Genomic DNA, 20,211 nt, shown 5'->3' with positions numbered 1-20,211 from the left:
ATAACTAAGCATTAGTATCTAATACCAACAAAATTCTAGAAGTAGTTTCAATAGAACATCCCTTCTCTACTTTCATTTTTGTCCACAAGTCTTGCCCTTCCAGTGCTCTTTCATTAGCAGAATGTCCATCTCTACCTGGGGGGAAATCCCATTCTAATTTAATTATGAGCATTTATCAGGAACAGTGAAGTCATCTGTAAAATATCTGCCTTCTAGTGAATAACAACTTTATTTTAATTCACTGACTTAGTTTAAAACATTTTACATTCCTTTCCAGTTTTTTTCCTTTTGGGGGGGGGTGGGGGGGCTGGGGTTGATGCTAAGGAGAAAATAGCATTCAGCAAATCTTAACACAGGCCCCAATAAATAAATCTGAAGTTACAGACATTTTTATACCTGTGAACATAACAAGTCATAAATTATGGCTTCCATATGTCAAGTATGGATAAAAAAACATTAAGAAAATATATATAACAGCCTTTACTGTCTTGACTTTATTTCACATTGAGAGAGTACTTTAATGGTTCACTAATACAGAAAGCATATGGATATTTTAATATATATGCCACAGTGATCTGTCAAGGTTAACTTATGGTTGAATTATGGTAGCAAAACAATCATTTGATTATCATGTCGCTATATACCTGTCATTAATTCCTGATTAAGAAGAGGAATGGCTTCTTTCTGACAAAGAGCAGCAGGCCCATAGGGCGGAACAGTAGAAGGCAGGGTGTTTTGCATCAAGGATATTAACAGTAATTTTAAAGATTTCCTCTCCAGAAATTCCTTGAATCAAGAATTTCCTCTTAAATCTTCAGTGGACAGAAGGTTTGGTCGGGCTAAACCATAGCCTTTCTATTATTAATAAAACAAAAACAGTTCTGTGAGAAGCACTCATTGTTATAATATATAAATCCATCAAGATTAAACAACTAGACTGGGAAGAACAACACATTTAGACTTGGGATTCAAGGCTGTTACAGAATGAATGTTTGTGTATCCCCTCAAATTCACATTCTGAATACCTAACACCCAACGTGATGATATTTGGAGGCAGGGTCTTTGGAAGATGATTACATTTATATGAAATTATGAGGATGAGACTCCTAAAATGAGATTACCGTTCTTATAAGAAGAGAGATACAGGATGCTCGGGGCTGGTGCACTGGGATAACCCAGAGCGATGGGATGGGGAGGGAGATGGGAGGGGGGTTCAGGACGGGGAACACATGTACACGCGTGGTGGTTTCATGTCAATGTATGGCAAAACCAATACAATATTGTAAAGAAATTAGCCTCCAATTAAAATAAATTTTTTTAAAAAAGGAGAGAGAACAGAGCTTGTGCTCTCCCTCTGTCAAGTGAGGACACTGTGAGAAAGTAGCCATCTGCAAGTCAAGAAGCAAGCTCTCACCATGAACCAAGTCTGTCAGCATCGTGGACTTTCTAGCTTCAAGAACTGTGAGAAAGAAATGTCTGTTGATTAAGTCACCCTGTCTACGGTATTTTCTATAGCAGCCTAAGTGACTGACATGAGTTTTTAGGGGTTCTGTATTCATAGCACTCAAGTAAACAGACACCATCAATTCAGCACAGGCTGTTTGTTAAATACCTGTATACACACATCCAAATTAATATCCCACTCATTTAAACCCACTGTAGAAAACAATAAGCATTCGTCAAATCTCATGTAACTGGGGGGCACTTAAGAATTATGCATTTATTGTATGTAAATTATATCTCCATAAAAAATTATAAGCCATAAAACGTACTTCAACAATTGGATGACTACTATTTGTGCAATCAAATGAGTCCTGTATTTTTAACCCCAAAAACACACTTTTAATCAACGTAAATGGAAACTATAGATTTTTTCCTCCAATGCTACTTTATAAGAGTATGTGACCACTGACATATACTGGTTGTTGTCCATGAAATTAAGCTCCTCAAATCAATGCTGTATAGGTAGTTCAGATGTGTAAAATATTAACATCAGTAAAGATATCGAAAATCTTCTGTTTCATTTCTGCTCATATGTGTATGCTATTTCTTTTTTTGCACTGGATATTTTAAACAAATATCAATGAAAAATAGGTTTAGAAGGTTCATTTCCATTAACTTTATTTTTAAATATGACCTAATACTGAAGCCAAAAAATTAATTTTTTCAAATTACTGATTTTCTTTTAAAAATAAAATAATCTTAGAATGTGTTACTGAATTTTTCATTAATATTTTACAATTTATATTTTTCTAAAAAGCTCTACAAAATTTTCTCTCCTTTGTCTCTTTGGGAATATTTTATGATCTACAATGATCTTTTTATCCTTTCAGATATAGCAAGCTTTTAAATTAAAAAGCATGACACATGGCAATTTAAATTTCCATTCTAAACTTACAGAGTCATATGAGCTCTTGTCAACAAAAGACCAAATTTACTATAATTATGGATTATTTACACTAAAACAAAATAAGAAATCAATATGTAAATGTAATGTTTGTTGTAGCTAATGCAGCCAGCAATGACAGATTAGGTTCAAATAGCAATCAGTTTGAAAATCTGGCACATATGTAAATGAGCTAGGGACTTGATGTTTACCTTTGACTGTATTTCATTCAGGATTTTTAAATTGTCTCAGGAACAGCACAAAAATAAAATGTTAATCTTTCTACTACAAATACAACTTGAGCCCTCATCATAACTGAAATTAGGTTTTGTTCCTGTCCGGCTAAACTAACATGTGATATTAATAATTCTGAGCTGCAGATTACATCATTCTTAATTAACACTCTGCTACAGTTGTTAACATCCTCCAAGACACCATGTTATCATCACCACAAGTTCTGTAACAATCTTAAAACCACGTTTAACAAAGGTTGGCCTCTTACTCTGCTGCTACTTTTAATTGCTTTCTTTGCTGGCAATTAAATATGTCTAGATAAACAAACATTTGGTTTCACATAATTCTTAATACCATTTTTCAGGAAGATTTCAAGGTTCAGGTGTCCTTATGTCTATAATTATTGTTTATCAATATAGAGATATATTGGATTCATCAAAATGTACTAACTAAAGTATATAAGATTAATCAAAATGTGGTAATTAGCGGTGATAGTGATATGTTGTGATCTACCAAGTAGTTCATAGCAAAACTGTCAAAACATAATTCTATCCATCTAGACAAACCATGAACAAAGAAAAAAAAAACTTACAGATACATCGATTTTTGTTTCATGAATTAGTGACCAAGTTTCCAACTTTCCATTAAATCAACCACAGAGAATACCTGTAGTTCTTTTTCAAAGTGTGATTTTAACAAGCTAATCTCAGTAGTCACTGACCTATCAATAGGCAGTTAACTGTATAAACAGGTTTGGTACATCAATCCAATTAGAAGTGTTGTGATCTCCATCAATGCTGTAATTGGGGACAAGTTTCTTTTATCCAGAATGCGTAACTTTAGGGAAATGTCATCTTCTTAAAATAAGCCACTTTTCAGTACCCTTTATTAAGACACATTTACTAATCTAATACTTCTAATATCACTTTTACAAAATGTAATAAAAATGCTCACAAGAATTGAAGTTAAACGCTAACCACAATAATGTACTTGAAACACTGATTATACTATATTAAGAAATGATGAGTTGCTTTAAGAATGATACACATCAAATTGTTATCAAATATTGTACTGCTTACAGCACCAGTAAAACATTTTCACAGATGAATATCATTTGTGAACAAAAAAGTTGTTTTGTAAAGCATTTTGGAAGGAAAAATTAATCCATCCATCCAGAACCTTTACTTGCATATGTAAAGTTACATCTTTCTGTACCTCAGTTCTCCAGTCATAAAATGGGACTAGATTAGATGACTGCTTTAAATCCTTCCAAAGATGATACCCTAGAGTTGTCACCTTATTCTAAGTCAGAGATCTCATAACTGTGACTACTGCATCAAAGGAGAACACCAAAAATTGAAATAGCAGGACATAGACAAAAAGAGTGAAAAATATTACAAGGATTAACATTGGTGCAGAGATTGTGAGGTGATGGGGAAATAGAAGTAGGATGAGAGCTATCTGAAAGCATCCTTAGAATGTTCTTGTAATAAGTGGACCCCAAGTAGTTCTGTGAGACTTCTCAGTAATCTTTTTAGTGGTGATAATGAGGATGAATGAGTATCTTGAATGGCCTCAGAACAGGGTAGGAGAGATGGGGGCAAAAAACAAAAAGAAAAAAGTAAACTGTCTGTGTAAGTCTCAATATACATATCACCCAGAGGTGTCACCTCTTAGCCAAGACCAAGGCTAGGAACATAGCTGCATACTTATTACCACAGCTAGTTGTAAGAAGCAGGGGCACAAGAGGAATACTTCCATTTTCCCCTTTTTTATACTACGCTTAATGGATATAGGAAGGGCATATCCAAAGCACATTAGAAGAGACCTCAGGGATCATGAGAACAATGTTTCATTTGCTTTCCTTCAAACTTCTGCCTCTGCTCACAGGTAAGTACTGTTTCTGCCCATGCTGCTTCTCTTCAGGAAGGAAGGCTTCTAACAAGAACACTTGTGGCATTTTTTCCAGATTCTAAACTTTCTTCTTCCAGAAAAAGAGAAAAGACTATTACAATTATTCACAAAGTCACCATGTACTAGGTTAGGTTTCACAGAAGATGAGGATGAAGACAAGCAGCTTTGTCCCCCATTTCCTATGCCCTAGCAATGGCACCCCACTCCAGTACTCTTGCCTGGAAAATCCCATGGATGGAGGAGCCTAGTAGGCTGCAGTCCATGGGGTCGCTAAGAGTCAGACACAACTGAGCGACTTCACTTTCACTTTTCACTTTCATGCATTGGAGAAGGAAATGGCAAACCCACTCCAATGTTCTTGCCTGGAGAATCCCAGGGATGGCAGAGCCTGGTGGGCTGCCATCTATGGGGTCACACAGAGTCGGACACGACTGAAGTGACTTAGCAGTAGCAGTGCACTAAATTGGGGCTTCCCTGGTGGCTCAGATGGTAAAGCGTCTGCCTGCAGTGCAGGAGACCCGGGTTTGATTTCTGAGTTGGGAAGATCCCCTGGAGAAGGAAATGGCAATCCACTCCAGCACTCTTGCCTGGAAAACCCCATGGACAGAGAAGCCTGATAAACTACAGTCCATGGGGTCGCAAAGAGTTGGATACGACTGAGCGACTTCTCTTTCTTTCACTTTCAGTGCACTAAATTACATTCCACTTTTTATCCCCTGTGGTATATAGTCCTGAACAAGGTTTGCCATGAGCTCTCTAAGCTACGTATCCTGCTGTGACCAGGTTGGTGAGGCAGGCCGACTGCATCAGTCCTTAAGGCTCTGAAAACCCAGTCATAACTCTTTCTGTAGGTCACTTGAGCATGTGAAAAAGTAAAAGTGTTAGTTGCTCATTTGTGTCTGACTCTTTGCGACTCCAAGAACTACAGCGTGACCGGCTCCTCTGTCCATGGAATTCTCCAGGTAAGAATATTGGAATGGGTAGCCATTCCCTTCTTCAGGGGATCTTCCCAACCCAGGGATCGAATCTGGGTCTCCTGCATTGCAGGCAGATTCTTTACCATCTGAGCAACCAGAAACGTGGGTCCTAAGATTTAGGTCTGGAGTGGAAGATAAAAGACCTCACGAAGAACTCAAGTCAAAGCCACATGATCTACTTGGTGCTTGTCTGGTTACTAAAGCAGTTTCTTTTTCCCAATCATGGAGCCTCTATTTTCTGGTAGCATCTGAGGCCCAGAGCAGAAGAGTGACCTGCCGTATCAAACAGTGATTCTGTGGGAGAGCTGGGGCTAGAACTCAGACGGGGCTGCGACTCAGATATCTTGACTCACTACTACTCAATTTCCTTCCACAGTATCCACTGGAAAATATAATACCCTACTCTAGATTAATTCAAGGCTATTGTTACCTGATTTCCCATGAATGGCTTTCCAAGAAGGCCAAAGAAAGGCCACGTATGTTAATACCAGTAGTTTACTTAACTATCACAAGAGTCTCAATTAGTACCCTGAATTTACCCAAGCTTGCACAAATAGCAGCTAAGTCAAAGCCAGAATAGGCCACACAAGAGGACCATATGCTAGACTGTATGACCAGAGTTCAACAACACCCTCACAGAACCCATCGAAGTATTAATGGGAACCATCCTCCCAGTATAGAAAGGTCAAAGTTCAATAGCAAGACTCAATTACTACTTGCAAAAAGGGACAACTATATATAAGGGATACCTTATTTTCTATCACCCTGCCACAAAAAATTGAGACAATCTATGTAATTATAATGGAGCTGGACATTTTTATTACTTATTAGGATAAGACAAAAGCAAGCTGAAAAGACTATACTCTATTACCAAGGCACCTATGCAGTCACTAGTTATTGCCACTAGTTATTTGGCACTAGTTATTTCCCTTGCTTAGAATACTATTCATTCTGCTCTTCACTTTAATAGTGTTTAATCATTCATGTCTCAGCTGAAATAGTACATCTTCTGAGAGGCCTTTCCTCACCATACAACTTACAGGAGTCGCCAGTTACTTCTTATCATGTCATTCTATTTCAGTTTTCTGCAAAGCACTATTATCATCTGATGCCTCTTCTTGTTTGATTCATAGTTTGGTGCCTGTCCTTGCACCCTATCCCCACGTCTACACATATTATATTGTAAACTCCATGAAAGCAGGTACCTTGCCATCTGATTTCTCATTGTATTTCTAACACCTAGAACAAGGAACTAACACACTGTAAGATGGTACTCAACCTATATCTGGTAAATGAATTAATAATTGACATCCTATAAGAATAAAATGAGATGGACTCTCCATATATCTGAAAAACAAAATTAGCAAAACAGCCAATGGAGAGACTATATGTGTATGGATGAAAACTAAATCCCTCAATTTGTCATGAAACTTTTCTTTTTTTTTTTTTTTTGAAACTTTTCATATTCATTAACAACAAATGTTTATTAAGGGCTTCTACATAGACGGCCATAGATGAGCTGAGGGAGATGCTCAGAAAGAATGCTCTTGTTTTCACAGCTTGGGATCTGGCTGGAGAGAGAGGACAGCCATTTATGAAATAATACTGGGGAAACTAAGATTCACAGAAGAAAGGTGCTGCTGGAGGCCACAAAACCACTGGGACAGACATAGGATAAACAGTGTCTGACTATAAAGCCAGAGCTCCTTCCATTATCCCATACTTCAGTGGAAAAAAAAAATTCAAAAGGAACACTGGAAAAAAATGCTAAACTCAGACCAAGGAGTGAAGACTGCCTAGTTTATTTCACTTATGGAACACCTGTAAGATCTTCAGCTCCCCAAATATCTTATATCTGTACTGCATGATGCTTGATATTCCACACTAGAACCTGACTCGTTAGCTTTGGTCTCTCTTAGGAGGCAAACATTCTCAGGAATATATTACTTCATAATATTCATTCCATTAATATTTCTAAGTACTTACAATGTTTCAGGCACTTTTTCAGTTGCTGAGGATACAAAAGTAAACAAAAAAGGTCCATAATTTCTTGTAGCTTTATATTATGATAAGGAATACAGACAACAAGTAAGAATATATTACTAATATAATGCATTTTGTAATAATGTAAGAAAAGGGAAAGACTGTAACAGAGGGACTCTTTTAGCCAGGGGAATTAAGAAAAATCTATCTGAGAATGTAACATTTGAGTAGAGGACTGAATAAAGTAAAGGAGTGAGTCAAGTGGATGACTGATGGAAGAATATTCCAGGGAGGGGAACAGCATAGTGCAAGTGTCCTGAAGTTGATGAAGCACCCTTAGAATGTTTAAAGAAGAACAGGGAGGCCAGTGTGGCTGCCAAGATACAAGCCAGAGATGAGAATGATAAAAGATGAAGTTAAAAAAGTCAGGGACAAGATTATATAAGTCCTTAATATACTTTGGTAAGAAACCTGAATTTGTGTCTAAGAGTAATGGAAAGCTAATGGAGGGATGTGAGCAGGGGAAAGACACAATCAAGCTATGGTTTTGATTCATGTATATCTTAGACCATTTTAATACGGGGAGAGCTGCCATTTGCAGGTAGTGGAATAAGGACAGGGGAAAGAAGAGGTCATTAAATGGTAAGACTGAGAGAAAGCAAAGGAAAATTTACCTACTCATTTTTATTATCTATGATTATAAGGAAGAAATACACACAATTTTTTCTTACATTATTTTTTTCCAGTTTTGATAACAAGATTACACATACATTATAAAATAAGATAGGTAGCAGTCCCACTGGGAAGTTTGTGGTAAGATTTCTTTATGGAAATCCTCTGGGCTAGGGGAAGAACATAGCATGCAAAATCTTATACTATAAGTTCAATTTCTGTAATGGTTATATTACTTTTTCAGGTTATCTAAGTCTTATATTCATTTTAGTACTTGATAGTTTATAGAAAATTCTCCATTTCAACCAAACTTCAGATTTTACTGCCACAAAGATAAGTTTATTTTATTACTATTCATGTATACTTTTACTTTAGAACAATTTATTAATTTCTTATGTTTAGCATTAACTTTAATAATTATTATACTAATCAAAACCTTTCCTCTGAATCTGTAGTTAAGTCCTCTTTTTCAACCTAATATTTTTGTGCTTTTTCTCATCCTTTCTTGGCTAGATTTCTCAAGCAGTTATTATTTGTTGATTACTTATATCATTAATTGTATGCGTGCTCACTCATATTTGACTCTCTGTGATCCCATGGACCATAGCTCGCCAGGCTCCTCTGTCCATGCAATTTTCCAGGCAAGAATACTGGAGTGTGTTGCCAATTTCTACTCCACTACCATTAATTACTGCTTTTAAATGTTTCTTTCCATCTATTTTCTTCAGACTTACTCTACTGTTATTTCTGTAATTTCTTAAGTAGAACATAAAATGCACTTATTTTCTATCTCTATTGTCTTCTAATTAGTGGACTTAATATTACAAATTTCCCTCTAAGTATCACTTTTGCTGTATTCAAAGTTTCAATATATAGCACTCTTATTTGTTCAGTTCAGTTCAGTTGCTCAGTCATGTCCAACTCTTTGCGACCCCATGAACCACAGCACAAGGACAGACAGGCCTCCCTGTCCATCACTAACTCCCGGAATTCACCCAAACTCATGTTCATTGAATCGGTATGCCATCCAACCATCTTATCCTCTGTCATCCCCTTCTCCTCCCGCCCTCAATCTTTCCCAGAATCAGGGTCTTCTCAAATGAGTCAGCTCTTCGCATCAGGTGGCCAAAGTAATTGCACTCATCTCACACGCTAGTAAAGTAATGCTCAAAATTATCCAAGCTAGGCTTCAGCAATACATGAGCTATGAATTTCCAGATGTTCAAGTTGGTTTTAGAAAAGGCAGAGGAACCAGAGATCAAATTGTCAACATTCGCTGGATCATCAAAAAAGCAAGAGAGTTCCAGAAAAACATCTATTTCTGCTTTATTGACTATGGCAAAGCCTTTGACTGTGTGGATCACAATAAACTGTGGAAAATTCTGAAAGAGATGGGAATACCAGACCACCTGACCTGCCTCTTGAAAAACCTGTATGCTGGTCAGGAAGCAACAGTTAGAACTGGACATGGAACAACAGACTGGTTCCAAATAGGGAAAGGAGTATGTCAAGGCTGTACACTGTCACCCTGCTTATTTAACTTATATGCAGAGTATATCATGAGAAAAGCTGGGCTGGAAGAAGCACAAGCTTCTTCCCAAGAATCAAGAATGCCGGGAGAAATATCAGGAACCTCAGATATGCAAATGACACCACCCTTATGGCGGAAAGTGAAGAAGAACTAAAGAGCCTCTTGATGAAAGTGAAAGAGGAGAGTGAAAAAGTTGGCTTAAAGCTCAATATTCAGAAAACTAAGATCATGGCATCCGATCCCATCACTTCACGGCAAATAGATGGGGAAACAGTGGCTGACTTTATTTTTTGGGGCTCCAAAATCACTGCAGATGGTGACTGCAGCCATGAAAATAAAAGACATTCCTTGGAAGAAAAGTTATGCTCAATCTAGACAGCATATTAAAAAGCAGAGACATTCATTACTTTGTCAACAAAGGCCTGTCTAGTCAAAGCTATGGCTTTTCCAGTGGTCATGTATGGATGTGAGAGTGGGACTATAAAGAAAGCTGAGCACTTAAGAATTGATGTGTTTGAACTGTGGTGTTGGAGAAGACTCTTGAGAGTCCCTGGGACTGCAAGGAGATCCAACCAGTCCATCCTAAAGGAGATCAGTCCTTGGGTGTTCACTGGAAGGACTGATGTGAATGGGAAACACTAGAGATTTCTTCAAGAAAATCAGAGATACCAAGGGAACATTTCATGCAAAGATGGGCTCGATAAAGCACAGAAATGGTAAGGACCTAACAGAAGGAGAAGATATTAAGAAGAGGTGGCAAGAATACACAGAAGAACTGTACAAAAAAGATCTTCACGACCCAGATAACCAAGATGGTGTGATCACTCACTTAGAGCCAGACATCCTAGAATGTGAAGTCAAGTGGGCCTTAGGAAGCATCACTAGGAACAAAGCTAGTGGAGGTGATGGAACTCCAGTTGAGCTATTTCAAATCCTAAAAGATCATGCTATCAAAATGCTGCACTCAATATGTCAGCAAATTTGGAAAAGTCAGCAGTGGCCACAGGACTGGAAAAGGTCAGTTTTCATCCCAATCCCAAAGAAAGGCAATGCCAAAGAATGCTCAAACTCTTATTTGTGCTCACTTTTAAATTACTAGTGGTTGTTATTATGATTTCACTTTTATCTGTAAATTATCTGTAGTATCCAAATGTATGGAGGACCTCAGAGATACCTTTTTATTACTACTTCACCTTTAATTTTACTGCAAAATGGCCAAAGAAATGGATCAGCATGACAGTGATTCTTTGGTAGTGATTCTTAATCATCCTACTTGGAATACACTGCAGTATTTTGTACCATTACCACTGTATATTTGAGACAAAAAATATAGGTAGTAGTACAGATTTCTCAGGATTGTCTCAATCTAGAGACATATGACTGGGTTACAAATGGGACAGACATGCCAGTGAAAGCTCAACTGGCAACTAGGAAACGGGTGTTTTTAGAGATTTGTCATTTATACATATTTGGAAAACGAAGCACTGAGAGGAGATGTCAGGGAAAATGTACAGTAAGAGGGGTTGCTGAAAGAACTCTAGAGGATACCAACTTTACAGCAGATGAAGAAAAGAGGCGCTTACAGGATGAAACAACCTGAGTGGCAGATAGAACACTAGAACAGTGTTGGAAATTTTCTTTAAAGAGATTAATTTTTTAAAAAGTCACAATATGTCAACGACTAGGTTGTAAGTGCCTAGAGGATAGAGCATGTTTTCATCTAGTAGTTAATCAATAAATCTTTGATAGATTGACCCTCTCCTATGATATGAAACAGGTATAATTGACAGCTCCCCTCTTTTAATTTTATTGTGATTGACAGTACAATCTGAAGTTGTGCCATAGGTGTAACTGCATCACCTTTGAATTAATAAGTGAAATCTGATCTATTTTAAGAAGCTTAAAAACACTTGTCGATTGTTATAAAAAGATTATGATTAAAGAGTTGCTCTTAAATTCTCAAAAAGCCTGAAATTCTATTTTCTGAAAAACAAAAACATAATTTACTTTAAAATAATTCTAAATATAAGGTTATAGACACTTACATGGTAATTCTGTTGCTCTTAGCTTTTTAAAAAATACTGTAAATACAAAATAAGATTCAATTACCAGGCACCCCCTAGTGGCAGTAAAATCAAGTTAAAAAAAATTTTCATAAGGCATGGTTTAATATATAGCTCTCACCAAACCTTGAGAATAAAACTGCTTGTCAGTAAAGATTTTAAGAGCATGTTATTTTATGTCTATATTTTACTAGATGATGAATAGTGTACAGTAACTAAAAAGTTCATTCACACACTAAAATTTCATCAATACTCTTGAAAACTACAGTAACTAAAATGCATATAAATGAACTTCAAGGACTACATAATGACAAATTACAAGATTTTTTAAAAAATGTCATTATAGAAAACAGCTTCTGAAAAAGAAGTCATCTTTGGAATAAAGCTTTATATATTTCTGTCAAGAAACTGGAAGCTAGATGGAGAGTCAGTTGAAGATATCAGTAGCAGAAGTATTATTCACTGTTGACCTTAAACCAGCTGCAAAACTCTCTTTAAAACACCTCAAGTTCCTAATTTATAATACAGATATCAATATCAGCCTCTGTGTTCTTATAGAGGTGCTATAAAAATGAAGTGAGAGTTGAATGAAAAAGATTACTACTGGTATTTACTAGCATACATGTTTTAATAATTATGTTTTGCAATTTGTGCTTTTGCATATGAATGTACCTCTTCTGTTTAATGAATTTTTATAACCACCCTGACAACTAAAATCAATGCTTCCTATTTTATATAAGGAGAATCTAAGACCCTAGATAAACAGGGATTATAATCTAGGACTTTTCTCTCTAGATCTTACCTTTTTTGCATGGATAGATTATAATCACATTACTTTCCTGATTTGATCATAATAAACTTTGTTTAGGAATGACACCATAACATCAGTATTGTCCAGTTCATTGAGAGAAGACTGATACTCTAAAGAAAGAACATAACGTTTGCCACTGCACTGAAATTGGAATGGTGGAATCCAGCAGCAGGACCTCGTCATAGTTCTGCACTGCAATTAACAGGCAGTTTATTACCCAGTTTCCCTCAGTCTTTCCACATCCACTGACTCGTGTCAGAGAAATAGAAGAATAAAATCAATTTAATATCAAACCAACCACCTAAATCAAATATACCTTTTAAAAAAAATTCCAAATCTGAGGAGAAGGATGGGGTGGTATGTACATAAACTTAGCTATTTTCCTCTATCAGTTTCGAAGTTTTTCTATTTATTTGCCAATTCTCAAATATAACAATCAGAATGATATTTTCTTCTTTTTAGATTATATACTGAGTTACAAATTATAAGTAAGGTTTGTATGAATCCACCAATTGTAAAAAAATTTTGCAAAAACAAATCAACTTGATTTATTATGTAGGTTAGTGCACAGCAATATTGTCTCCCATATTTGATAATATGATATGCTATATAACTCAATATTAAAATACTTTTGGGTTCCATTATACAGTTATGATATAAAAATTATTTTTGTTTGATAAAACACAAGTGAAAATCATAAGTTAAAAATAATTATTACCATTAGCTTTTAAAATTCTATATGGATTTTGTTTTTAATTGTCTCTCATGAAATGAGAATTTAAGATATATTTTATAGATAAAAAAAGAAAAATAATCTCTAGCTTTATAGAAAGAGATCTTGGATTAACATATCTAAAAGAAATACACTGTAACTTTTATGTGCATTAATAAACTTCTTCATCAGCAGGAGCCTCTATGCTCCCCTCACTAGCCAGATACACTGTGTTTTTTGTATCTTTTATTTGACTTTGAATTTTTATGTCTTTCTTATCATTCCAACATAGGAAAAAGCACCATTATAACTTGCTAAAAATCCATACAGCCAACTAAGGAAGACTACTTTGAAAGGTGAAAGTGACAGTCATTCAGTCCTGTCAGACTCTTTGTGACCCCATGGACTATACAGTCCATAGAATTCCCCAGGCCAGAATACTGGAGTGGGTTGCTTTTCCCTTCTCCAGAGGATCTTCCAAACCCAGGGGTTGATCCAGGTCTCCTGCATTGCAGGCAGATTCTTTACCAGCTGAGCCACAAGGGAAGCCCAAGAATACTGGAGTGGGTAGCCTATCCCTTCTCCAGCAGATCTTCCTGACCCAGGAATTGCACAGGGGTCTCCTGCATTGCAGGTGGATTCTTTACCAGCTGAGCTACCAGGGAAGACTAGTTTAGTATTATATAAAGTAGTCATTCTCCAATAAACACTGTATTTCAAGAAACACTGTAGGCCCCTGCCTGCCTAGGGACTGAGACACATGGCAATGAACATTTCCATTAGCCCAGGAAGACATTTTTCAAAAATCCATTTAATCATACTACTAGAAAGCAACAGACTACAACCAATGATGTCTCTTATCTACATTTAATTATGTGGATTACATACTGGATGACATTCTTAACTAACCTAAAAATACTGTTGTACCTGAGTGGATACAGAACCCATATCTATAATCTCATCTGGCATCTAAATCAACATTACTATAAGCACAAGGACTGTAAGTACTGTTTCTCATAGTATGCCAATGAAAATACCCATTAATATATGATCTGAACATAAGATACAGAGCAACCCAAGAAATCTTTAAATTCTTAGCCTAAAACAAACCATTAACAAACTATCAGATACAATTATATCAGATTTAACTTTCTTCAGTTCAGTGATTTCTACTTTGGTAAAGTGAAATTTACTTTTCTTTTTGATACTATCTACCTGTGATGGTATGAGCTGTTAGAAATACACATTTGGTTTTCTTCCGCATACAGAGCTCTTAAAATCTTTGCAATTTTTAAAGTAATAAGAGTGATACTAACGAGCTTCTATACTGGTTGCCAGGGGAACCAACCTCATGATTAGAGGGTTAGAACATTTAACCACCTCTCCCTCCTACCCTACTCTGTGAAGAGAGGAGCTGGAGGTTAGGCTAATTACTAATAGCCAGTGATTCAATCAATCATGCCTATGTGGTGAATCTCCATAAAAATCCTAGTTGAAGAGCTCTGGAGAGCTTCCAGGTTGGTAAAAAAGAAAGCATCCATGTGCTGGCAGGTGGGCACACCTTAAACATTACAAGCACTCCTCTGCTCAAGACCCTTGCAGATCTCATTCTATATATCTCTTCATTTGGCTGTTCATTTAAAATATGTTTTACAATAAATTGGTAATAGTACATAGAGCATTTCTGAGTTCTGTGAGCCATTCTCTCGCAAATTATCAAACACAGAAGGGAGTGGTGGGAACCTCCAATCCACAGCCAGTTGGTCAGAAGCACAGGTGACAACCTATACCTGCAATTGGGTCTGATATGGGGCAGTGTTATGGAGCTGAGTCCTGAACTTGTGGGATCTAATGCTATCTCCAGGTAGGTAGTATCAGAATTTTGTAAAATTGAAGAATATCCAGCAGGTGTTGAAGACTTGGCGGGTAGTGGACACATTTGTTGGCCAGAACTGTTCCATGGGTAGTACAGTAAAGAAAACAGGACGTTTTTCCTTTCACTACACTAATAATAAAGATACTGGGGAAAAATTTGACAATATTTGAAGTTTAGAGACACCAAGTTGTATTAAATTTGAAAAAAAAGAAAATGTGCAAAAAATTGTGAAAATCTAAGAACTTAAACACAGTTCCAGAAGGAAACTGTGCTCAGGAAAATTATGACTCTATCACTAGCTTAATGATTCACTTTAGATCCAGTTGCTTCATTAGGCAATAATAATACTATATATAATTAAATACTGAAATCATTTGATCATTCTATAAATATACTGAGTTTCACTGTAAATACTGAAAAAAGAATGACACTCTCTATTCCAAAAAGAAAGGAAATCTTAAAAATTTTATATCAATGTATTTCAAGCTGTATTCTCCAGAGCACAAGAAATTTCCTCAAAGATACACTGCTTCAGCCATGGGAGAAACTAGAGTTCCAGTTACTCATTCTCTTCCCTCCAACTCTCGTTCTTCCCTTCAAACAGAGAAGTACCATTTATGACTCTTCTATTATATAACAAAGTTTTGCTAGCTTTTCTTTGTAAAGATTCCATCACTAAGATCAAACAAATGAACACTCCAAACCAAATAGTTTGAAACGTTATATAGTTAATAGTTGTTAGTAAGCTAAAACTTCAACAAGTTTTGATTTAATTGATATTTATATACAGCTTAAAGAAATTTAACAATCAAACTTTTCATTTCCTATTTCCAGGAAAAGTAAACACCTTACCCAGCATGACTAGACGATGAAGGTGGTGGTAAATCTGGTGTAAGGACATAAAGACTGTTGTTTTTTGGCAAGTGTAGTGATTTTAAGACGGTCTGAAAAAGAAAAGGTAAAAACAAAAAATAACTATTGACTGTGCATTATTAATCTTTTCCTATAATTCTTAGAAAATTATTGCCATTGCAGCTTGACTTTTCATCTTTTGACAATTTCCTAAATAGGATAATACAGAACTATTGAATCCAAATAAATTTGTTTCTCCGATGCATAAGTTAGCATAAATCTGAGTATTAAAATAAAATACAAATTCTTTAGCTCACAAAGAGATACAAATATACACAGTTATATACATAGTTGAAGATTATTAATTACTTCATTGAAGAAGCATAACCTTGCAACTAATATCTACTTTATTCAGGATCATTATAGCAAAAATTAGCAAGTTATGTTTTCAGAGATCATTAGATCTAGAAAAGATGATAGAGAATATCTTAAACCAAAGACTTTATAAGAGGAGCTATAGCCTAAGAAATGAAAAGACCTGGATGAGGTCTCTACTAAGTGTTACCTAGGTTACTTAACTCTTCCTCCAGATAATCATCTTGTGTGTGTGTGTTCTCAGTAGTGTCCAACTTTTGGGGACCCCATAGACAGTAGCCTGCCAGGCTCCATGGTCCGTGAGATTTCCCAGGCAAGAATTCTGGAGTGGGTTGCCATTTCCTCCTCCAGGAGGTCTTCTCAACCCAATGATCAACCCATGTCTCTTGCGTCTCCTGCACTGGCAGGCAGATTTTTTACCATTGCACCACATGGATGATAAAAAAAATTTTAACATGAAAGTCAATGCTGAAGGTTCTTCAGAGAGGAAGGACTGGAAACGGAAATGAGGAACAATGAGGACACATATTTTAACAGTTAGTCCAGTAGTATAATGGCTACTTCAGTTCAGTTCAGTCACTCAGTCATGTCCGTTTGTGACCCCATGAACCGCAACATGCCAGGCCTCCCTCTCCATCACCAACTCCCGGAGTCCACCCAAACCAAATCCATCAAGTTGGTGATGCCATCCAACCATCTCATCTTCTGTTGTCCCCTTCTCCTCCTGCCCTCAATCTTTCCCAGCATCAGGGTCTTCTCAAATGAGTCAAATCTTCGCATCAGGTGGCCAAAGTACTGGAGTTTCAGCTTGAACATCAGTCCTTCCAATGAACACCCAGGACCGATCTCCTTGTAGTCCAAAGGACTCTCAAGAGTCTTCTCCAACACCACAGTTCAAAAGCATCAATTCTTCGGCGCTCAGCTTTCTTTATAGTCCAACTCTCACATCTGTACATGACCACTTGAAAAACCATAGCCTTGACTAGACGGACCTTTGCTGACAAAGTAATGTCTCTGCTTTTCAATATGCTGTCTAGCTTGGTCATAACTTTCCTTCCAAGGAGTAATAGCCTTTTAATTTCATGGCTGCAGTCACCATATGCAGTGATTTTGGAGCCCAGAAAAATAAAGTCTGACACTGTTTCCCCATCTATTCGCCATGAAGTGATGGGACCGGATGCCATGATCTTAGTTTTCTGAATGTTGAGCTTTAAGGCAACTTTTTCACTCTCCTCTTTCACTTTCATCAAGAAGCTCTTTAGTTCTTCTTCACTTTCTGCCATAAGGGTGGTGTCATCTGCATATCTGAGGTTATTGATATTTCTCCCGGCAATCTTAATTCCAGCTTGTGCCTCCTCCAGCCCAGCATTTCTCATATTGTACTCTGCTAAGTCACTTCAGTCATGTCTGACTCTGTGTGACCCCATAGGTGGCAGCCCACCAGGCTCCCCCATCCCTGGGATTCTCCAGGCAAGAACACTGGAGTGGGTTGCCATTTCCTTCTCCAATGCATGAAAGTGAAAAGTGAAAGTGAAGTCGCTCAGTTGTGCCTGACTTTGCAACCCCATGGACTGCAGCCTACCAGGCTACTCTGTCCATGGGATTTTGCAGGCAAGACTACTGGAGTGGGGTGCCATCACCTTCTCTGCATGATGTACTCTGCACATAATGGTGACAATATACACCTTTGACATACTCCTTTTCTTATTTGGAACCAGTCTGTTGTTCCATGTCCAGTTCTAACTGTTGCTTCCTGGCGTGCATACAGGTTTCTCAAGAGGCAGGTCAAGTGGTCTGGTACTCCCATCTTTTTCGGAGAAAAGCATTTAAAACTGAGAATCCTGAAAAGAAACAATATCTTCAGGAAGGCAGATTTCAGTCAGAGGTAGATGGTGAAGAGAATGTGTAACAAGAGGTTGGCAATAGAAGGAATTTTGCTAATGATGAAATTAGTTCCATAGGGCTCAGGAAAAAATTTTCAAGCAGTGGAGAGCAAAACGAACAAGGACAGATATGGGTTGTACAGAGGCTATGGAGATTTAAGTGAGGAATAATTTGGGAATCTGAGACTCCTTGCGGTGACTGGCATAAACAGTATAAAAGGCATAATGAAACTGGTTCTGGTTGAATCAAAGCAAATAATAATGTCAAGGCTGAAAGTATTGGAAAGAAAGGTGGAGTAAATATCTAGGAATCACTTTTAACCCTGAATATGAAAGTAGGGACACCTGGGGAGAGTTGATCTTATCCTAGCATATAACCTAACGAATTTATTCTTGACCCTCCATGAGAGTACCCATGTTACTAAAGGCAGAGTCTTCCTTCACAAGCTTTGGGACTTATTCTTGACTTACATTTGTCATGCCTTAATACTTACTCATTATCTGCAATATATTCTGACATCCTTTATCCCTATTTCCTTTTCTTTTAATGCTGGGTATAACCCACTCAATTAACTTCACAACTCACTAATGATTTGTGACCATGGATTGAAAAAAACACTGTAATAGGCAATTAATTGTAACTTCACAATCATCCAGGAAGACTTGAAGTTCTCAATCTTTTTGTCAAATATATGCAAGTTACTCTGAAATTGATCTGTTACCTTGCAAGAGTTAATATGCAAACAAACAAACAAAAATATTGCATACAAACACAGGAAAGTTACTTTTATCATTTTTTATCTTTCATTATTTTACTTTGATGATTACTGATATCTTTCATTATTTTACTTTGATGATTACTGATAACAGCTTGGTCTTACCACTTGATCATTACTGTCACTTTACCATTCCTGATCCAAAGATTTTCCAATAAACCTTCTCAAACCACATATGATATGATTAAACATATACTTTAAGTAGGTCAGTCATTTCACAAACATTTATTTGATGCTTATTATATCCGGCATTGGATATATAATGATGAAAGAAACACCATTTTGTATGGTGTTGTGATAGAAAATGCTGGGATGGGAGCCATTTTACAAAATACAAATAACTGTTAAGAAAGTAACATTAAAGCTGAGACTTGAAGGATGAAAAAGTCACCCATGTGAAGAACTGAGGGTAAAGCATTCCAGGCAGCTAAAGAGCATCTGTCAGATAAAGATGTAAAGAGCTTGAGCATTTTAGAAGAATTAAAAGGTTCTATGATCGCAGCTTGGAAAGTGAAGGTATGAAAGGCTGAAGATGAGGTTGTAGAGGTGAATATAGGGTAAATAATACAATACCTTTTAAACCATGGTGAGTAGCTTGAATTTTATTCAAAGTGCAATAAAAAGTTATATTTTACCAGGAAAGTGATATAATTTGATTTATGTTTTTAAAAGAACATTGTGGCTCCTCTATGGAGAATGCATAGGAAGAATCCCCTCCCAAGAAAAGCTGAAAAAATAATAATGAAGCTATTACACTGGTCCAGGCAAGATAAGCTAACAACATGGATTAGGCCGTGCAATAATAATACTGTAAAGTGGCTACGGTTGAGATATATTTTGAAAACAGAGTCTATAGGACTTACTAAGGATTAGGTACTTTTGAAATTTTTTTAAAAATTATTTTATTGAGGAACTCCCTGGCAATCTAGTGGCCAGGACTCAGTGCTTTCACTGCCATGACCCAGGATCAGTCCCTGGTTGGAGAATTAAGATCCTGCAAGCTGCAGAGCATGGCCAATTAATTTATCTATTAAAATTTATTTTACTGAAGTACAGTTGATATACAATGTGCTGAGTCAGTTTCCAAGGATTAGGTGTTTTTCAAATGGGAAAAGATTAATGCCCGCATTTTTTGATTTAGCAGTGGTGATATGGTTCTGCCATTT

General features: G+C 36.7%; 1 protein-coding gene across 1 annotated transcript in view; it reads right to left on the bottom strand.

Annotated features, from left to right (window-relative positions):
* FAF1 (Fas associated factor 1) overlaps window positions 1-20,211 on the bottom strand; it is a 505,390-nt gene that overhangs the window by 282,622 nt on the left and 202,557 nt on the right. Inside the window, exon 6 of the mRNA XM_055585945.1 lies at window positions 16,012-16,103. Coding sequence (XP_055441920.1) covers window positions 16,012-16,103 — 92 coding nt within the window. The remainder of the gene's footprint in view (window positions 1-16,011; window positions 16,104-20,211) is intronic.

The sequence above is a fragment of the Bubalus kerabau genome, chromosome 6 (assembly GCF_029407905.1).
Source record: "Bubalus kerabau isolate K-KA32 ecotype Philippines breed swamp buffalo chromosome 6, PCC_UOA_SB_1v2, whole genome shotgun sequence".
Classification (NCBI taxonomy): Eukaryota; Metazoa; Chordata; class Mammalia; order Artiodactyla; family Bovidae; genus Bubalus; species Bubalus kerabau.
This window is presented reverse-complemented; position numbering and strand designations above follow the sequence as displayed.